The 18517-nt window shown below is 45.5% G+C and overlaps 2 protein-coding genes across 2 annotated transcripts; one reads left to right on the top strand and one right to left on the bottom strand.

Annotated features, from left to right (window-relative positions):
- The first annotated feature begins 457 nt into the window (after positions 1-457).
- C1R (complement C1r) lies at positions 458-7924 on the top strand. The gene is made up of 11 exons (XM_030267366.4): positions 458-591; positions 1268-1502; positions 1719-1911; positions 2094-2237; positions 2385-2581; positions 3061-3208; positions 3293-3414; positions 3998-4076; positions 4476-4616; positions 6257-6331; positions 6559-7924. Coding segments are annotated over exons 1-11 (2139 nt in total). The 5' UTR covers positions 458-589; the 3' UTR covers positions 7362-7924.
- Positions 7925-9134: 1210 nt separating this feature from the next.
- Positions 9135-17062, bottom strand: C1S (complement C1s). Its single transcript, XM_030267375.4, has 11 exons — positions 16981-17062; positions 16364-16568; positions 15094-15271; positions 14720-14845; positions 13862-14061; positions 13485-13638; positions 13138-13253; positions 12827-12905; positions 12435-12572; positions 11890-11964; positions 9135-10365 (listed from the first exon to the last, which is right to left on the bottom strand). Exons 1-11 carry the CDS (start codon positions 16983-16985, stop codon positions 9572-9574), a joined length of 2070 nt encoding a protein of 689 aa, XP_030123235.4. The 5' UTR covers positions 16986-17062; the 3' UTR covers positions 9135-9571.
- Positions 17063-18517: the final 1455 nt, after the last annotated feature.

The raw sequence follows: 18517 nt of genomic DNA, 5'->3' as shown, positions 1-18517 counted from the left end.
CAAAAAAAAAAAAAAAAAAAAAAAATCTCAGAAGTGTTCTTCAGCAGGTCAGAATTGAGAAAACTTATCTTTTTTGACAGCTTAATTTCAGCTTGATTTTTTTTAAAGTTTGGAATCACTTGTGAAGGCTATAAATTTTCTCATCTTTCTATACCAGAAAACAGCCCAGGAGGATTGGGGTGGGTGGGGGCTTCCTGGGAGGATATTTTCGGTGGGAACAAGCTCGGAACAGCTTCTGGATTGCAGACCAAGCCCTTGGAGGAGTCTCCGGCAATCGTTTTCCTGCCTCCTGGGCAAGAAGAGGTAGCTCGGCTCTGCGCGGCCAGGCCGGGACCTCCCCGGGACACCCCCGGGGCACCCCCGGCTCCGTGTTCGCGGACCGGGGCCGGGGCGTTCGGCAGCAGAGGGCAGCAGAGACGGCGCTGGGACCTGGTCCGGTGCCAGGCTGTTCGCAGTCCGGCTTTCTATTCCCCGCTCCTGCCTGCCTCGCTCCCTCCCTCCTCCTCCCCCCGTCCCGCCCGCCCCCGGCTCCCCGCCGGCCGCCGCTCCGAGCTCCGCCGGGCTGCGCGGCAGGGGCGAGCGCACGGAGATGTGAGTCGGGGCTCTGAGGGGGGGGCGACACGCCCGCACAGCCTTGGGAAGGCTGGAGGGGTCCTGGGGCTTAGACCTTTCCAGGGGGGAGAATAGGACAACGGGGCTAAGCTGCTGCTCTGGGCAGTGAGATTGTTTCCGAGGGACACAGGGGGCGAGAGGGGAGATGCACAGAATGAGAGGAAAAAAATGTGGGTGCCGACTTTTGGAGGACAGAGAGGGAGGTGTGAGGGCTGCCCAAGAGACACTGGCAGAGCTTGAGCTGTTCAGATCCTCGCCAAGGATCCTAAACTAGCGATAACTCAAAACAACCCGCTGGTCCAGGGTCAAGGGGGCCCAAACTTCTCCTGGTTCTGTAAGAATCAGCCCTACAGCTTCTGGGAACATGCAGACCTTACTTAGGGAATTCACCCATGCTCCTCCATGCTGCTTCCTGGGTTAATGAATTTCTCTGTAGAGGCTACTTAGAGTGACTTGCTGGAACCTTGTTAATGCTGGTATCTTCATTTCAGCTGCCCATCTTGTTCCTGAGTGATCCAAGCCAGGAGCTGGTCCTGCAACTGGGCCTCCTGTGTTTGCATTCCTCTGGACAGTGCACAAGTCAGTTGTGAAGTCTCCCCTGATTTTGAATGACCTAATTTTGTGCAATGTCATAGTTTATTTGTCGTGTTCACAGGCATGTTCCTTGTCTCCCATGGGCCTTCCTCTTTTTTGGAGTGATCGGTTGCAGTCCAGTCCCAAAAGGTTCTCCCTTTTTTGGGGAGATCAGATCCCCCAGCTATCCCAAGCCATATCCCAATGATAACATCAGCAGCTGGGATATCCAGGTCCCAAAAGGCTATGTGGTGAAGCTGACCTTCAAATACTTTGACCTGGAGCCATCTGAGTCCTGCTTCTATGACTATGTTAAGGTACGTGCATAGGCACCTGGGCCAAGGGGTGCCTGGAGATGGCAATCCAGTGGCCACCACGTGCAGTGGCTCTTCATCCACCAGGCCCAGGAAAGGGAAGGAGTTAAAGATAGAAATGGGAGGAGCAAGCACTGATAATTCACGGTTGGGTAATATCAGTGTGTGGAGCAGACTCAATCTTGTGAGGCTACACTAATTTCACCTTAACTTTGACAGATCAAAGCAGACAAGAAGGACTTGGGCCGATATTGTGGCCGGCTTGGGTCAACCACTGGCAATCACCCGGGAAGAAAGGAGTTTGTATCTAAAGGGAACAAGATGCACCTGGAATTTCACTCCGATTTCTCCAATGAAGATAATGGCACAGTGATTCCTTACAGGGGCTTCCTGGCTTATTACAAAGCTGTGGGTGAGTAGGAAATACCGTCAACATGCAGGAGGGAAAAGCCTGTGTGGCTCCAACCAATTTCCCTCCTTGCCAAGCAAATAGAGAAGCTTCAGACAAGGATATGGATCTCTAAGTACTGTCAGTATAGAGCAGGGAGGTTTAACACTTTCTTCCTCTTGCCCCTTCACTTTCTGTGTCTTCAGATCTGGATGAATGTGATCTTAACAATGCTGCTGAGAGCAATGAAAGGCCTCCGTGCCAGCACTTCTGTCACAACTATGTGGGTGGCTACTTCTGTTCTTGCCGGATTGGTTACCAGCTTCAGAGTGACCACCACTCCTGCAAAGGTACAGAGAAATTGTAAAAGATCAGAGGGTTCCAGAGAAGGAGCCCTTCATGCAGGAAGGTTGGGAGAAGTGACTTAGGAAGCAGATGGGGGGGCTGCAGAAGGCACAGCCGCACGATGTGACCTGTCCTTGCTTCCTCTTCACCAGTGGAGTGCAGCAGCGAGTTGTTCACAGAGGCGTCTGGGTACCTGAGCAGCCCCGAGTACCCCCAGCCCTACCCCGAAAACCTCCAGTGTAACTACAGCATCCGCCTGCAGAATGGCCTGTCTATCTCCCTCAAGTTCTTGCAACCCTTTGAGATTGATGACCACCAGCAGGTCCACTGTCCTTATGATCAGCTCAAGGTACTGAGATTAGCAAATTGTCCTCCCAACCCTGCTGCCAGAAATCGTGGGGACACCACTATTCAGATGGGAAATATGGAATCAGTACAAGCAGAATGCCCCAGCACAAATGACTGAGCTCTTGTCTCTCCCTCGGTGAATTTAATTACCACTGTCCTGAGGTCAGAGACTCTGGGTCATAGGTCCCTGTGAGTGATGAAGGAAAAAAAAATCCTTCTTCCAGTTTAATTTCCCTTTGATTTAATCTCAGGGACTGACAGCTCTGATTCCCAGATAAGGGTGGGAGTAGAGCTTGTGCTAGGTCAGTCTGTAGTTCTGATCTGTCAGTGAAGGCATAAGCAAATATGGGTCTGACAACCAGCCTTATTCACCATCACAGGCACTCTGGTAAACTTGGTCTGCGTTGAAACAGGCGTACAGTGGCAGAGAGGCATGTGTGTTTCTGTTTCTATCCCTGTGATACATGTTTTCCTCATCAGATCCAAGCACGAGGAAGAGAGATTGGTGAATTCTGTGGCAGGGAGCCACCTGGTGTCATTGAAACCAACAGCAATGAGGTGGACATACTCTTCCTCACCGATGACTCAGGGTTCAGCCGTGGCTGGAAGATCCACTACACCTCAGAGAGTAAGAGATTTCTCCCCCAGAGGCTACTACAGCCTACTGACACTGTTTGCTAATTCCAGCTTAATCTGTCCCACTCTGTCACAGAAATACGGTGCCCACAGCCTGTCCCACGGGATCCATTTACCATCATCAGAGACCTGCAGCCCCTGTATCAATTTCAGGACTATTTTGTTGTCAGCTGCAAGACTGGGTATAACCTGATGGAGGTGAGATCCCTTCTCCACTCCCTTCAGCCATATTCTGTTTTGTCTTCAGTTTGTGTCTTTCACCTTTCAGTTAAATTACCTTTGAAGATTTCACTCATGGCAACCTCTCATAATTTCTGTTTCTTCTTTGCTTCTCTCAGCTTTCTTCCAGTAGTTTCTCTTTTCCTAGCTCTCTTCCTTATGCAGTTACTCTTTCAGGAAGCCCTGGTAGAAGACTGTAGACAAAGATCCCAGGAAAAGTTGGTAAACAAGAGCACCTCTTTGGAAGGATATGAAATCAGAAGATGAAAGCAGAAGATGCTACCTGCCTCCCTTGCCATCCTATTGCCAGGGCTGGGCAGCACCTCTGACTCATTGTGGGTTTATAGTTGCTGTCTGCTGGTATCTTGGCCTGCTGTGAAGAATGCGTAGCCTGTAGCAAATACAGGATAGAGGGAAGGCAGGAGGAGACAGCAACTGGAACAGACTGCAGGGGGCAGATATCAGACATCAGTGAAAAGATGGGCACACAGAATAATATTTTTATGTGGGGAAGGAATTAAAGGCTCTGCACAACCAACAGATGTTTTTCTCTCCCATGTAGGGCGACCGAAAGCTGGTGTCCTTCACGGCTGTCTGCCAGGCTGATGGCACATGGCATCAACCCATGCCCCGCTGTGAAAGTGAGTGATCTGAGTACAGGAATAACATCCCCTACTGTGGCTTTCTTCCTCTAGGAATGTGGGAAATTCAGCCTCTCTGACTCACTTTGTTCATGCCATAGCCTCATGGATGTGCTGTCTGGAAGGACCTGTGGAGGTCCACCACTGATTCACATTTTTCTGTTTGCAAAAATTCAAATGTTTTTCCTCCCTTACAAAAATGCATAAAATATCACTCAAAATTTCTATGATATTGCAACATCTAAAAGCAAAAGATCCTAATCTGGGATCTGTTTTGGGACAACCTGTCTTTGCCCAGTGTTTTAACTGGTCCTTCACATCATGGCCCCAGTGCCCAGACTTGCAGTCAGTCTGGCATTGATTCATGTCTTCTTTTTTTTTTTTCCTTTTTTTCCACAGTTGTGAACTGTGGCATCCCCAAAAACCTGACCAATGGTGCATTCAGCTACGTTAAGGAGCCTGCAAACAATGAGTACCAGTCAGTGATCTCCTACCAGTGCAACGAGCCCTATTACCACATTGTCACTGGAACGGGCGGTGGTGAGTCCCAACCCCACACAGACATCACCGAGACCTGCGCCTGGAAAGCCTTCTCACATTTCCAATTAGAACTGGCTCTTCTCCCCTTAGTGCTCATGCTTTCCTCCTGTGAAGACTCTCCAGTCTTTTCTCTGAAGTCTTCTTGTCTCAGTCTGTTCCCACCCTGCTTCATTCCCAGAGCCCATCACATCCCTCTTCCATGTTCCCCTTAACTTTTGTGGAAGGTCTTGTTCTCTCAGCTATAGTTATGGTTGTTTGTTTTGTTGGGGTTTTCTAAGTGGATTTTTTTCTTTTCTGGTGGATTTCATTCTTTCACTGAAATTTGAGGCATGGTGTCTGGGAATCACCAAAATTCATAAAACTCCCTGCATCAGACCAAGTTGCTACAGAGGCAAATAAATAAACACACACTCTGCTCCAGTGTAATGCTGTTTAGCTCTTTAGAATATTATTCAGCTGCAGAGATATCTAAGATCTAAAAAACATACTTGCAAAAAAATCTATTTAAATGCAGCAGCTCATAAAAATTAAGTCATCATTCAAAACCATTCACATGCCTTCTTTTTACACCTGAGACATTACTTGATGATGCAGGACCTTTGATTCCAAGAACAGGATGACGAATTCATTATTTCCTTGCTTTGGCTGCTCATTTAGCCTCCACAAGGAAAAAAAAAAAAAATCTGAATAAGTTCCTGGATACAGTTACCAGCATGGACACATGGTTGTGTTGCAAGATGGAGAGAGGTGACATGCAACTAAAGAGTTCTTTAAGTTGGTACTAATGTTCAATTTGATGATTCTTGCATCTGAGTTTAAATCCTTTATATAGATTCAGAGATCAGTCTCATCAGAAGAAAAATCAGGAGCAAGCAAATACCAGCTCCAGCCACATTCTGATGGGGAGTCATCATAATTTAGTCAACTTTGAAAGAGAACAGCAAACACTTTCTTAGAAGCATTTACTTCAATGTTAAGACAAATTGTATAAAAATTATTTTTAGTCACCAGCACAAACTTTCTGAGAAAAGCAAGAGTGTTGGAGGTAGTGGAGTTTGTGTTGAAGAGATGACACGTGAAGTTTAGCTGACCTGCAACTTAGGCTCAGAAATAGATACTTATCATGTACAGTAACTGACTTATCTGGTTCCCATTTCTGGGACAAACCATCTTGTCCTACTCTCTGCAAACTACCAACACCAGAAGGTTGACTCTAAAATCCGTGCTTTTACTACTTCTCTCCCTTCTTTGGGCTAAATAAGGTCAAACAGTGCTCTGTACACCTGTGGACTCAGTGAAGATAAGACTTCACTCAGATGGCCCTTCAGCCTTTTCTTCTGTTGTGCCTGAGCTTTACTGCTCCCCTGGAACTGAGATGCTTCCAGATGTACAGATGGAGACATTCCACGCCCTACCAGAGGCAGCTTTTCCCAGGAAAGAGTGCTTTGGGATGGAAGGGCTGAGGAATCTCTTGAAAATGTTCTATTCTATTCTATTCTATTCTATTCTATTCTATTCTATTCTATTCTATTCTATTCTATTCTATTCTATTCTATTCTATTCTATTCTATTCTATTCTATTCTTTTCCCACCCCATGCCTGCAGGCCTGGGTCTCATTCCCTTCCCCCTCATCCTACAGAAAGATTCACCTGTTCTCCTGAGGGAACCTGGCTGGATCAAGATGGCCAAAAGAGAATTCCATCCTGCTTGCCAGGTCAGTAAAAACTCTGACTTTGATATTTTCTGACTCATGTTTACAATCAGTACAAAACTGGGACAACATGCAGGGAGGGGGGTGAGGATAGTGGTATCTGTGAGGGAAAATGTAAAACTATCCAGAAAGCCAAAATAAAGTGAAATCAGACAGTGATGGTGAGGAAAGAGAGAGAAAAGCCAGAAGAAAACAGAGGGTAAGTGTCATGTTCTTGTGTTTCTCCACAGTGTGTGGGAAGCCAGTCCATCCTGTTGTTGAAGTCCAGCGGATCTTGGGTGGCAAATCAGCAGGGAGAGGCAATTTTCCTTGGCAGGCTCTGACTGGCATCAATGGACGGGGGGGTGGTGCCCTCTTGGGCGACCGCTGGATCCTGACCGCTGCCCACACCATCTTCCCCAAAGGAGGAGTACGGAATAATGTGAGCCTGGAGCAGCTGGCAGAAGAGGCTGAAATTTTCCTTGGCCACACCAATGTAGACGAGCTCCGCAGGATGGGTACCCACCCTGTACGTAGGATCTTTATCCACCCAGACTTCAACCCTAAAGATGAGCACAACTTCAACGGGGACATAGCCCTGCTGGAGCTGAAAAACCCAGTAACCCTGGGCCCTACACTGCTGCCCATCTGTCTCCCAGATGCCACCAACACCTCGTTCTACGCGCATGGGCACATGGGCTACGTGAGTGGCTTTGGTGTGGATAAAAACCACATCTCAAGCGATTTGAAGTACGTGAGCCTGCCAGCAGTTTCTCAAGAGAAGTGTCAGAGTTGGCTAGACAGTAATAAGAAAGGTATCCCTATGGTTTTCTCTGAGAACATGTTCTGTGCTGGCCTCCTCGAAGGCAAGAAGGATACCTGCCAGGGGGATAGTGGGAGTGTCTTCACGGTGTTAGACAGGGAAAGTGGTCGCTGGGTGGCTACCGGCATCGTTTCTTGGGGAATCGGCTGTGCCACAGGCTACGGCTTCTACACCAAGATCCTCAACTACGTGGACTGGATCAATGGGATAGTAAAGGAGGACAGGCACTAGGTATTGCCATCCTACTACCTGAAGCATATCAACTTCCAGACTCAGCAAATTATAGCAAAGCTTTTCATGCTGTCCCAAAGGCTTTTCAAACACGCAAAGCATGTAACCTTCATGAGCACTTCTGAAAGCCACCACGCTGCTTGATTGTACCATCAGCAGCTTGGGGGACACCTTTGTGGGTATTCTGGTTCATACAAATCTTAAAACCAGATGAAGCCTTAATCATCTCAGGAAATCTCATGACAGCAAACATGTTATTGTTTGAAATGCTGATGATATCATGAGACTACTGCAGTCTACTTCTGTACTCTTTTTTGTGGGAAGGTTGCAGGGAAGAAGACTTCCTTGAAGGATGGGGTGGTTTCTGCTGGGTACAGTGTGCATAAGCCCACTGGCATCAGTGAGAGTCTATGAATATTAAAATACTTGCTGGATGAACCAGGTGCTTTACATTTTTTTTGTCTATGTTTTTAACAACTGAATACTTCTCACCACTGAAAGCAACTTATGGACTTTGTATAGGAATTACTTTACCTACCATTAAAGTGTTTCCAGTTTGGCAATGGCCTGTGGCAGCTGCTTATCTGTCCCAACACTACCATTAGATAACCTGGTCCAAAACTGCAGATGGCTTCAAGGGAGGCAAAAATAACTTGTCTGTATGGTGCCACATTCCAAAAGCAGGAAAGACAACAGCCAATCTCATGGAGAAGAGAACTAAGGAGACTTTACTGATCAGAAGCTGAGGATGGATTTTTTTAATACTATCTGAAATAAATCTTTAACTGCAGGACAGCAGCTCTAAAATGATGCTGACTCAGAGAAAAGCCGACCTCTCTTGTGTTCTGGGTATTCTCTGGAGCTATCTTCTTGACTAGTTTTTCTACTGTAAAATATCCTACTGTAGTCTTATGAGTAATTGAGAGAAACAAGATATAAGATACTTGGTTACTAGTCCAACAATCCAATGATGCTTCTCTTGTTACACAAAACTCAAGGTGCTTCCATATGAAATCTCCCAAGAGCTGCACATATCCTCCTCACCATTTCTTAAACTCCTATAAAAACTTAGGGTGGAAGAAGATATCTCTGTTTGATCCATTGCTGACAGTGGGGCTAGCTTCAGAGCTTCAGGGAAAGTTATCAAGAGATCTAGGGACAGTCTGTTGTGGCACCTGTTCCAGTGCTGACCCACATGCTAGGAAAAAGCCCAACTGGAAATTTAGGTATCTGAATATAGCAGTTAGATCCCCCTTCTTATCTGCTTCCTCCTCTTCAAGCTGAACAAACTCAATCTTTCAGTATATGCCATCTGTCCCTGTTCCCTGATCATCTCGGTGGAAGGATGTCTGTGAGTGATATAGGACCTTTACCTCTAACACATCAGGTAACATTCCTTCCCTAAATTAAGAGAAGATAGTGTTTTGGGATAAAAATCAAGCTTTATTTCTTTTCTAACTCAATAAAATTTGAAAAAAAGGTGAAGCATGAGGACAGGTGAATGAAATTCTTTTGAAGATGTCTGGTCTCTTCAACTTAATTCAGAAGTCTGAAGTCCTCATTCCTGGTAATGGTGGATCAGTGAGATGGGACCATCTCAGAAGAACTTTATAAAGACTCTGGTAGAGAGGTGAACTACTACAAGTTCCAGCTTGATGAAAGCTGACAGGTCACAATATGATTAGACACTTGATTTAGGGAGTTTCAAGGAGAACTAGGTCTAGACTGAGAAGAAGAAAGGCGTTATAGACACAATAGTACATTGCACAAAAGGCAGTTTGGACATTCTTTAATGCTGTTAGATATTCTGAACAGGTCAGGAAATACATAAATCACAAACCAGGCTCTGAACCTTCCATGAGAACCAACCATTATTCTCTCTCGTCTTCATTGAAACCTCCCTGTCAGGCTTCAATGGGGCACAGCTAGGTCTTTTCCAAGTGGGAAAAAATAGGGTAGAAAAAAAATGAAAGGAAGCAGAAGGAGTCTCTTTTATTCAGAATAATGTCTTCCTTTTACACTACTATGAGTGGAAGAAGGAGAATTTCCCTTCCCAGACATGGTGACAGTGGGAGAAACAGATCCATACTCCTGACTCTCCACTCAGCGTAGACAGGAAGAATTACAATGTGTTTATATATTGCCCATTGTATACACAGAGTGAACAGGGTCACATTTGGAGAGGGTGACGGTGCTGAAAGCACAAACAGCTATTTCTGCCAAGCCTCCTCACCCTCGTGCTCGCGCATGGTCTCTCTGATCCAGTCCAAGTACCGCACCACCTTGGTGTAAAGGCCGAAGGTGCCACATTTTGGCCCCCAGGAGATGAGTCCCGCGACGTAGTAGCGGGTGGCATTCAGAGGGTCCTGGATGGCATAGGCTCCACCACTGTCCCCCTGGCAGCTGTCCTTGCCACCGCCAGCGCAGATCATATTGTCCGTGAATATGTAAGTGACGGAATCATCGAAGCCCTCTGGTTTCACAGATCGGCACTTGTCCATGTTCACCACGGGAATCTGGGCCTTCCAAAGATCAGCAGGGAGCCTTCCCTTCTCTCTCCGACCCCATCCAGCAATGTAGCCCAGAGTCCCTTCTTCCAGCTCATATTCAGGTGATTTACCAGGAAGACAGATGGGTGAGATGTTTGGACCCATCTTCACGGGTTCCTTCAGCTTCAGCAGCGCAATATCATTATCAAAATCGATCCTGGGTTCTGCGGGCTCCTCCTTCCAACCAGGATGGATGAATGAAGCTTCTGGGATAAGGTTTTCAGCTTCTGACTTCAGGAATTCTCTACGAACATTGATTACCCCAGCATACATGGGGGGTTTGTCATATCCATCCAGCACATGAGCTGCAGTCATCACCCATCTGTCAGAGATGAGCACTCCACTTGCTCTGGGGTCACTGAAATACACCTGCCAGGGAAAGTTCCCCTTTTCTGCACGGGTGCCTCCAAAAATCCTTCCTGTGTCTCGGATGGGATTGCTAGGCACCCCACAGACTGGAAAGAAAAGAAATAAAGATGGGAGAAAGACAAGATGGGAGAATTAGCAGTTACAAACAGGGAGTTCCTTGGTGCTGCCAAAAAGCTCACAGTCCCCTCCTTCCTGTGTCCTCTAAGTAATTTTTGAATCTGAGTAACCATGTTTATATTTTATGCCACAGAGTTTGCAATTAGTATTTACAGAGAAATCAAAGAAAATTCTAGGGAAAAAACTATCAACACTCAATTTAGATTTAAAATACTCATTCTAAAATTCAGTTTTCTGGAAAGCAGCTGTCACCCTGACAGTGTTAGGTATGTCAAAGCTCACAATTTAATTGCCTTATAGTTGGCATTTTTCCTTGCTGAATTATGCTCTTTAGATGAAGGGATTGTCTTTGAAAAAATGCTTGTTTGATTTCTTAGAAATGTGACACTGCTCTTTAAATATATATTTTTTTGGTTTGGTTTGGTTTGGTTGGGTTTTGGGGTTTTTTTGTGTGTGTGTTTTTTGTTTTTTGTTTTTTGTTTTTCTGAACTCCAGATACTCTCAGGTTAAGAGTTCAGGTTTGTCACTGATGTTTTACCATTTTGCCTCTCCATTCTATAAGTATGTAAAATCTTAAGCAGTTTGGGATCTTATCTGTGGGTCTTCTGGATGTAGGGATGCTCCATGCTTTTTGAGCAAAATGTTCAGTAACATTTTGCAGAATGTTAATAATAAGGACATAAATAAGAATGATCATTCTGACATTTCTAGGAAACTGATTTCTTATCACATTACCTTGTTTTCATTGAATCCTTGGTTAGAAAATCAGAGATTAAGGAACTATAGCCAGCAGATATCTTCTAATTTACATGAAGCAGTATTTGTTAAAGAATTCCCCATAATCATAGGAAGATTTATGCTGGAAGGTACTTCTCAGTGCCTTTAGCTCAACCTATTCCTCCCTAACTGCCCTCCCCCCTGACCTCCTAACTCCAAAGCCAGGTTACTCAGGGGCTTTGACAGGTAACTTCTGATTATCTCCCGAGGTAGTGATTAGCCAGCCTCTCTGGACAGCAGTTCCAGTGCTCTGGGGGAGTATTTTTCCTTAGATACAATCAGAATTTCCTTTGTTGCAACTCGAGCCTGTCATTGCCTTTTTTTGCTGTGTCCCACTGAGAAGAATTTGGCTTCGTATTCTTTGTAGCCTCCTCTTGGGTAGTAAATTCCCTGAGCTTTATCTTTCAGTTTGCCTTTTTCACTGTGTACTTGTATAATCCAAACCACTGTCTAAGCTGTGACTGAACTTTAAAGAGAGTTGAATCTCCTCCACCTGGATCTTGTACTTTGCCAGTGAGGATCTGGGGCTTTGAAAGAGTGAACAGGCATCATGCACAACTAGGCCAAGTCATGCTGCCTCCTCTATGAGGATAAACTGAGCAGTACACAGGCTTTAAAATTCACTCTATCAGCTGGAAGTTAAGAAAAGAAAAATAGAGATATCAAAGAAGCAGTGTTCTTCCTATGCTGCATGCCCATATATTATTTGGTAGTACCTGGAACACATTTTGGTAGCTTTGTTCCCATCTTTTCATTGACCCATTCACCGCTGGCTGAGCACCGATATATCACTTGGAAAACATGAGAGAAAAAAGAGTTCCATAAGGACACAATCAAGATAAACACAGGCTAAATAACACTACTGTACATGGTATATCAACCTTCTTATTTCCAAGGCAAGCGCAGCTTTGTAAACATTGCTGTTATCTCTCTACCAGGGTGCTTCTATCCCTTTTTGGGAGAAACCTCATCTAACAGATTTCTTGAGTCCTTTACTTTTCCACCAGAACTCTGTGCTACATGTGACAAAAACCTGCATGGTTCACTCGCAAGGCAAACAGAGAGAGAGAGGACTTGTTAATGCATTTAAGGTCAACATTGTTAGAGTGTATTAAATGCAGAGGCAGCACTAAACTACTGCCTGCAACCCCACACCAGTCTTGACCTGACGGCACAAAATCCCAGCCCCATGGCGATGCCAGAGCCATTCCTTAGGCCTTTAACCAAAGGAATATGACTGTGCAGCAGAGGCAATGCTCACCATGCCCTTTGTTCTCCAGCGTGTAGTAGGGTGCCTCACACTGATAGCGGACAGCAGCTGTGTACAGAGGCTCCTGGAGTTCGGACACATATGAGGCTTGGGCGTTGTCAACAGGAGGGGGATCACCACAGTTCACAGCTGTGGAGAAGAAACCAAAAGGATCAAATGCAATCTAAGGGGCACCCTCACTCAACAATATGATTATTTTGTATGACAGGGAAGCACTCAACTTCTCTAATCCCTGTGCAGTCATGTGGGCTCACTTTCTCTGTCCCTTCAGCATGCTCACATGCCAGTACTTCAGCATCCTCCTAATCTGGAGATATGGTGGATCTAGAGCCTAAACACTTCATTCCAATTCCCTTCCCATGATACAGACACAGGTCACTTACGAACACAGCTCAAATGGGAGTTGCTCCATTCACCATTTTCCTGACAGCTGGAGACAAAACTTGTGATGCTGTCTCGTTGCTAGGAAAAAAAAGCCATATGATCCATGTAAGTCCCTGGACATGAAATACATCTGACACAGGTGCTCCAATGGAGGGGCCTCAAAATGCTGCAGTGGCTGGAAGAGGATTCCTCTAACTACTGCTGTGTTGAAATCTTTGGGTTCCCAAAAGTACTCAGGACCCCTGATGGGAATGGCCTCCAGATCTTGCTGGGCAGGCCAGAGGGACATGTGCTTTTTTATTTCACTTACCCTCACAATTTCGTAGCCTTCCACACAGGTCACCTTCACAGTGTCCTTTAAGATATACCTGTCCTTCTTTGGGTCAAGAACAGAGTTGGAGATGACACTCATGGGGCAGGTTACAGCTTTGAAAAGATAGGTGGAAATCAGCGATGAACTGGTTCAAGATCTACCCTCCTTCCAGCTCCCAGCCTCTTTCTCCCAGTGATATTTTTCTCCCAAAAGACAGGCATACCCTTACTCAGTACCAGCAGCTGTGAACATGTTAACATGCTGCTGTGCCACGAATGTGACCTGGGACAAACCCTGTCCCTAACTCAGCAGCAGAGTGAACACATTCCCAAGCGTTTACTCACGGTCCCCATAGTAGCGTATTTTCCAGCCTCTGTGTTGTGTGCCCTGGTCTGTCTGGAAGATTATGTCAAGAATGTTGCTCCTGGTTCTGATTTCCGAAGGACCTGGGAATTTGCTGCCACAATAGGGACCGAAATGCTGTTTTCCAGCGACAATCTGGGAAAATATCAAAGAAGAATAAATGAGAAATTCCAAATTTATTGAGAAAGCTATTAAGATACACACGCAATGCACACCTATTCAAATGTATTCCCACAAACTCCAAAAGACGACATAATCGAAAACAAAGTTAAGCAGTACCAAAGCCTTCTAAATAAGAGGAGATTGATGGGTGACTCAGAGCACCCTGACTCCTAAGCTCTCTAAGCTGCACACCTACAGTTAAGCTGTCGTGGCAGGTCCCCTTGGAGTCGGCTGGTTCCACGTCGAAGTCGTCGCTGCGAATGGTCAGCACCACGGAGTAGCCCGGGCTCAGAGCCACGCGGTAGTCACACCGAGAGTTCTCTGGGTACTGGTTGGGATAATTGGGGCTGGCAATCTCCCCTGATGGCTCAGTGAAGACGTTCCCACTGCAGTTCACTAGGATTGAGGAAGGAACATGAGTAGGATTCAGAAAGGAAATGGCCCATGTGTACACCTGACAAGCTCTCCCTCTTCCACTGGCACATTCCCAGTCTACCCAGACACCTGCAATTACCATGCCACAACATTGCATCTTCCCAAGAAACTGAAGCCAGGGCCAGTCTCTCAATAAGCCAGGGACTTTAACTCCTTTTTACCCTCCACTTGGGATTTAGGCTTCCTTGCCTCATTCTCAGGTCCTCGTATTATACTCCTTTCAACATGCACCATTTGTGATCTGGCAACTTTTTTGTTCAAGCGAAGCAGGCCCTTGGCAATTTTTGTTTCCTTATGGAACTTCCCTACTTTGTTAGAGATTTAAAGATTCACAGCAGTATGCTAAGAAGCTTTTCCATCATAGCCTCTAAAGAATGCCATCCAGTAGTTTTTTAATTCTCTTGACACAGAAATAAAAATAAAATTGTTACAAGTATGTTAATAGAAATTCCCCAAACCACTGTCTATGGCAGTTCAGATTTGCTCTGGGATGGGTTTTCCCTCCCAAAATATATCTGTCATAAATGGCTGAGAAGGTTGATAAAGTCTTCCAAGTGCAATATCACACTTGGCCTAAATTAATTCTTGCTGTTGACCACAGATAATACACATCTCTTACCTCCACAAGTTTTGTTATCGTTATAGAGGAAATAATCTGGTGGACAGCTGCAGAAGTAACCTCCAATATAATTATTACAGTAATGACTGCAGGGTTCATCCACGAAATCCATGCACTCGTCCAAGTCTGCAAGTGTGAAAAGATGAATCAGCCAAATTAGGAGAGGGCCCCGAGGGAAGGAGAAATTGAAGCAAACACTAGTGGACAGCAAGGAAAAGGCATCTCTAAGAGTAATTATACTGGCCATACTGGAATGCAGCTCTGTCTGCTGGGATCTCTTTAAATAAGGCATTTCTGTAAGAAAAACCCTTCTTGTCACCTTTCCTCCCAGTCTGGACACTACCAAGATTCAGAGGAGGCTGTTTTAACCTTACCCACTGCAATGTAGTAGGCAGCAAAACCAGTGAAATGCTCCTCATTGGAAAAGTCTGATTGGAATATCATAGTGAGGGTATTGTAAGGGACACGAAATTCCTCCACAATCCAGGAGCCAGGGGCACGAGGTTTCTTCTGCCCACAAAGCACACCTTCAACGTAGCCACCAGACAGGATCTGCAGAAGAATTCAGAGACACCTCACCTCGCTACTGCAACATGTGGAATTACCAACGCTTGAGCCTTTCAGCTTTTAGGTGCTCAGGTGCAGCCAAGTGGAGCCCCTCAAGAGCCAGTTTCATGATGTTCATAAGACACTTGAAGAGTGCTCCTTCCTTCTGTTTTCCCAGTGAAATGCTTATCTCAATTTTTCAGATATAAATTAAGCCATACTCTTTGCTGTTAACATCCTTTCTTCAGGCCCACTTGTACCAAATAAAAACCCCAAAAAACTGTATTCCAAAGCAGCAAAACCAACCATGACAGTCCACTGAGCAGCCTAACAGGCTCATTGGTTTGTTGCAAAAGGACACAGGTTATTACAGAGCATACTCATCCTTCTGTCCCACCTTGGTCCTCCTCAAAGCTGTCCTGGTGCTTCACTTGCCCTTACTGCCCCTTTTCACACAGAGCTATGGCAGGATAGTGTGGTCTTGTTTCTGTCAGTTTGTGTGGAAGTGCTTGATCTTTTGTGCCTTGTAGGACAACATAGAACAGAACTGGCTCTAAGAAATCTGTGGTGCATGGATCATAAAAAAACTGTGGTGCCAGGGACCACAGCACTTTATTTGAGTGGCCACTATCCCTACACAGATGGATTGTTTCTAACCTCCATCCTTTCCAATCAATTTCTGTTTGCAATACATCATCTATGTCCACTCATCTATTAATTCCAAATAATTTCAGGAACAGACAACTATTGCCCTAAGAAAATGGTCTTTTTAGACACATATTTCAATGGCTAGGAATATGCCTTGCAATAGAGATGTGTCAGTGATGCTTAAGAAGACTTTTCCTACAAATATGGAAAAACATGGGATGGAGCGTAAATGGGACACGGTTGGCAGACAACACTCACATGGTTATAAAGCAAACAAATGGATTTCATGACTGCTAGTGGAGACACAACCAGTCATTTGGACTACTTGGAGCTCAGAACAGGAAGGCTGTGCATAACTCCTCTCCCAGCTCTGAGCTTTGTGCACAGCTTTGCTGTTCTGTGCTCTAACCTGCCTTCTTGTCTTTTTCTCACTCAAGGAACAGACAGTACCTTCACAAAGTCATATTCACAGTCCTGTGATGGCTCGAGGTCCAGATGTGTGAAATAAAGGTGAATACCATATCCCACAGGGACCTGGATTTGCCAAGTTTCGTTTGCGTAATTGGGATACACCTGAGGATAATTGGGTGACAAGATCTCTCCATACATAGAGGCTGCATCAGCCCAGATGGGGAGACAGAAGAAGATCAGGGACCTGAGGAAAGAGAAGGGAAGGTGACATGGCAGTAGTGTTCTCCATTTTCATATGAGCACAACCCCAGAGAACAAGCTAGACTTTGACTGCACGTGGCTTGCAGCAGAGCTCCTGCCTCCCGAGTTTCAAAGGCCAGTGCTGTGGATCTGTGGGCTTGTTTTTCTCCTGTAACTTTCCACATAGGAGTACAATCTCAGCCATGTTCTCTGCTTGTCTCAGTCTCTGTAACAGCTGGTAACACTGCAGGAACTGAACACAGGGATCGTAAGTGCTCTTCCTTACTCATTGCCCTGTTCCGGAGGCTATTTGAGCTCTAGATACATTCAGATTTGAAAATCAGTAGAGCCTTAGAGGGCAAACACATGATTCGTAGAATGCAATTACTAATAAACCTTGAGATTTAATAACTCACCACATCTGGAAAAAGCAGTTCTTCCTTTCTGAAAACGTTCAGGAGCTGGACTTTGGACTTATGCTCTGGGACAAAAAAAACTGTGATTGGTTAATGTTGCCTTAATGACTGTGTGTCTGCTAAGCAGGTTGAAGACCCTAAAATCCCACCCTGGGGAGACTACATCAAGGTTTTGTGTGAAAAGTAAGTTTATATCTCTGTCCCTTCCTGCACAGAGCAAACCCAAGCATCAAGAAGGGAGGCTAAGATCCATAAGGACAAAATCTCTGTCTTGGTACTCACCAGTGCTCTCCCCTTATGACCACCAGCGAATCCAGACACCACGTTGGTGCACAATAAATTGACAGAGAACACGTCCCCCAGAAGTACCAGTCCATTCTTCCCAGCACCTCAAAAATTATGCTAAGACCCTGGGGTTAGGAAGTGCCTTGTCCTGACCCTTCTAGCTGTCAGACAACGACACTGGGGAGTATGTCCGTTCTCATTTCTAATGCCTGCAAAATTTACCTTTTCTCCATAGTTCACGTCTGGTTTTCTTGTCTCTTCTCTTTTCTTTCTCTCTTTTTTCTTCCTGTGCACACCCTCCTCCAAACGCACCCAAAGCTGAGTTTTGGGAAGGGAGCTCTAATTCGCAATATAGCAGCACCCTCTGTCTGTGGGATGCGGCTTCCCAGCCTTCCCTCGAGCGTGAGATGCTGGCTTTGAAAGCTCTCGGCAGGAAGGGGAATTCCCAGAGAGAGTTGCACAATCCTCTTGGCTGAAGTTGCCGTGGGGAGCGCACCAGTCTGGCTGTATTTTCGGGAAATCAGATGACTTTGGGGAAAAGGGAGGGGAATAGAGTTTTCGACTGCCTTACCTCCCCTCTTCGTTCCCCTCCCTTTTTAAAGTTGAGAACAACATCCAAAGGGTGTAGAAGAGGGAGAGTCCAATGCTTCTGAGCAGAAAACTCTGTTTGATCATCATTTCCACAGATATCCTTGGTGGAGTTCAGTCTTACTGCAACCTAATGGCCACAGGGCTGTCGCTACTGCTCCTCATCAGATGCTTCAGAGACCCCTTTTTAGGGAAAAAAAATAAAAGAAAAAATAGTGGCCTATTCAATGTTGTGCCTCTCTGAGGCTACCAGCAGGAGTACATGGTTTTACTGGGGTCAGTATGGGGACACATTTAGGACTAGGAACACATAATTACATTTTTATTTTCCAAGTGAGCTTCATGTAAGAGAGAGCATGTTCATCATGTTCGTGTTCATCAGACTTAGCCCTGCAGCAAGTTAGATCTAAGATCCTTGCAGAAAGGAGTTCAAACACTTACACCAGGTAGAACCCTTAGCCCAGCCAGTGCCCACAAGCCAAGACCAAAATACAAGCTGAAATATCTGTCACTGATACTCTAGACTCCTCCTCACAAACCAGCTGTACTGGGACTGGGCTGTAAATGAAAATCTAAAATTCCATTACAGCTTCTACCCTTTACAGCCAGCACTGTACACTCCAGAGCTTGTTTTAGACAGGAAAAAAAGGGCTTCAAGTTTCAA

Source organism: Taeniopygia guttata, chromosome 1 (assembly GCF_048771995.1).
Source record: "Taeniopygia guttata chromosome 1, bTaeGut7.mat, whole genome shotgun sequence".
NCBI lineage: Eukaryota > Metazoa > Chordata > Aves > Passeriformes > Estrildidae > Taeniopygia > Taeniopygia guttata.
This window is presented reverse-complemented; position numbering and strand designations above follow the sequence as displayed.

What these genes read in the sequence shown, in the direction of transcription:
- C1R (XM_030267366.4), top strand. An exon ending in TGACCACCACTCCTGCAAAG is followed by an intron (nt 2,238 to 2,384) that starts GTACAGAGAAAT and finishes CCTCTTCACCAG; the next exon opens with TGGAGTGCAGCAGCGAGTTG. An exon ending in AATTCCATCCTGCTTGCCAG is followed by an intron (nt 6,332 to 6,558) that starts GTCAGTAAAAAC and finishes GTTTCTCCACAG; the next exon opens with TGTGTGGGAAGCCAGTCCAT.
- C1S (XM_030267375.4), bottom strand. An exon ending in CTCCCATTTGAGCTGTGTTC is followed by an intron (nt 12,573 to 12,826) that starts GTAAGTGACCTG and finishes TCTTCTCCACAG; the next exon opens with CTGTGAACTGTGGTGATCCC. An exon ending in GCTACCAAAATGTGTTCCAG is followed by an intron (nt 10,366 to 11,889) that starts GTACTACCAAAT and finishes TTTTCTTTCCAG; the next exon opens with TCTGTGGGGTGCCTAGCAAT.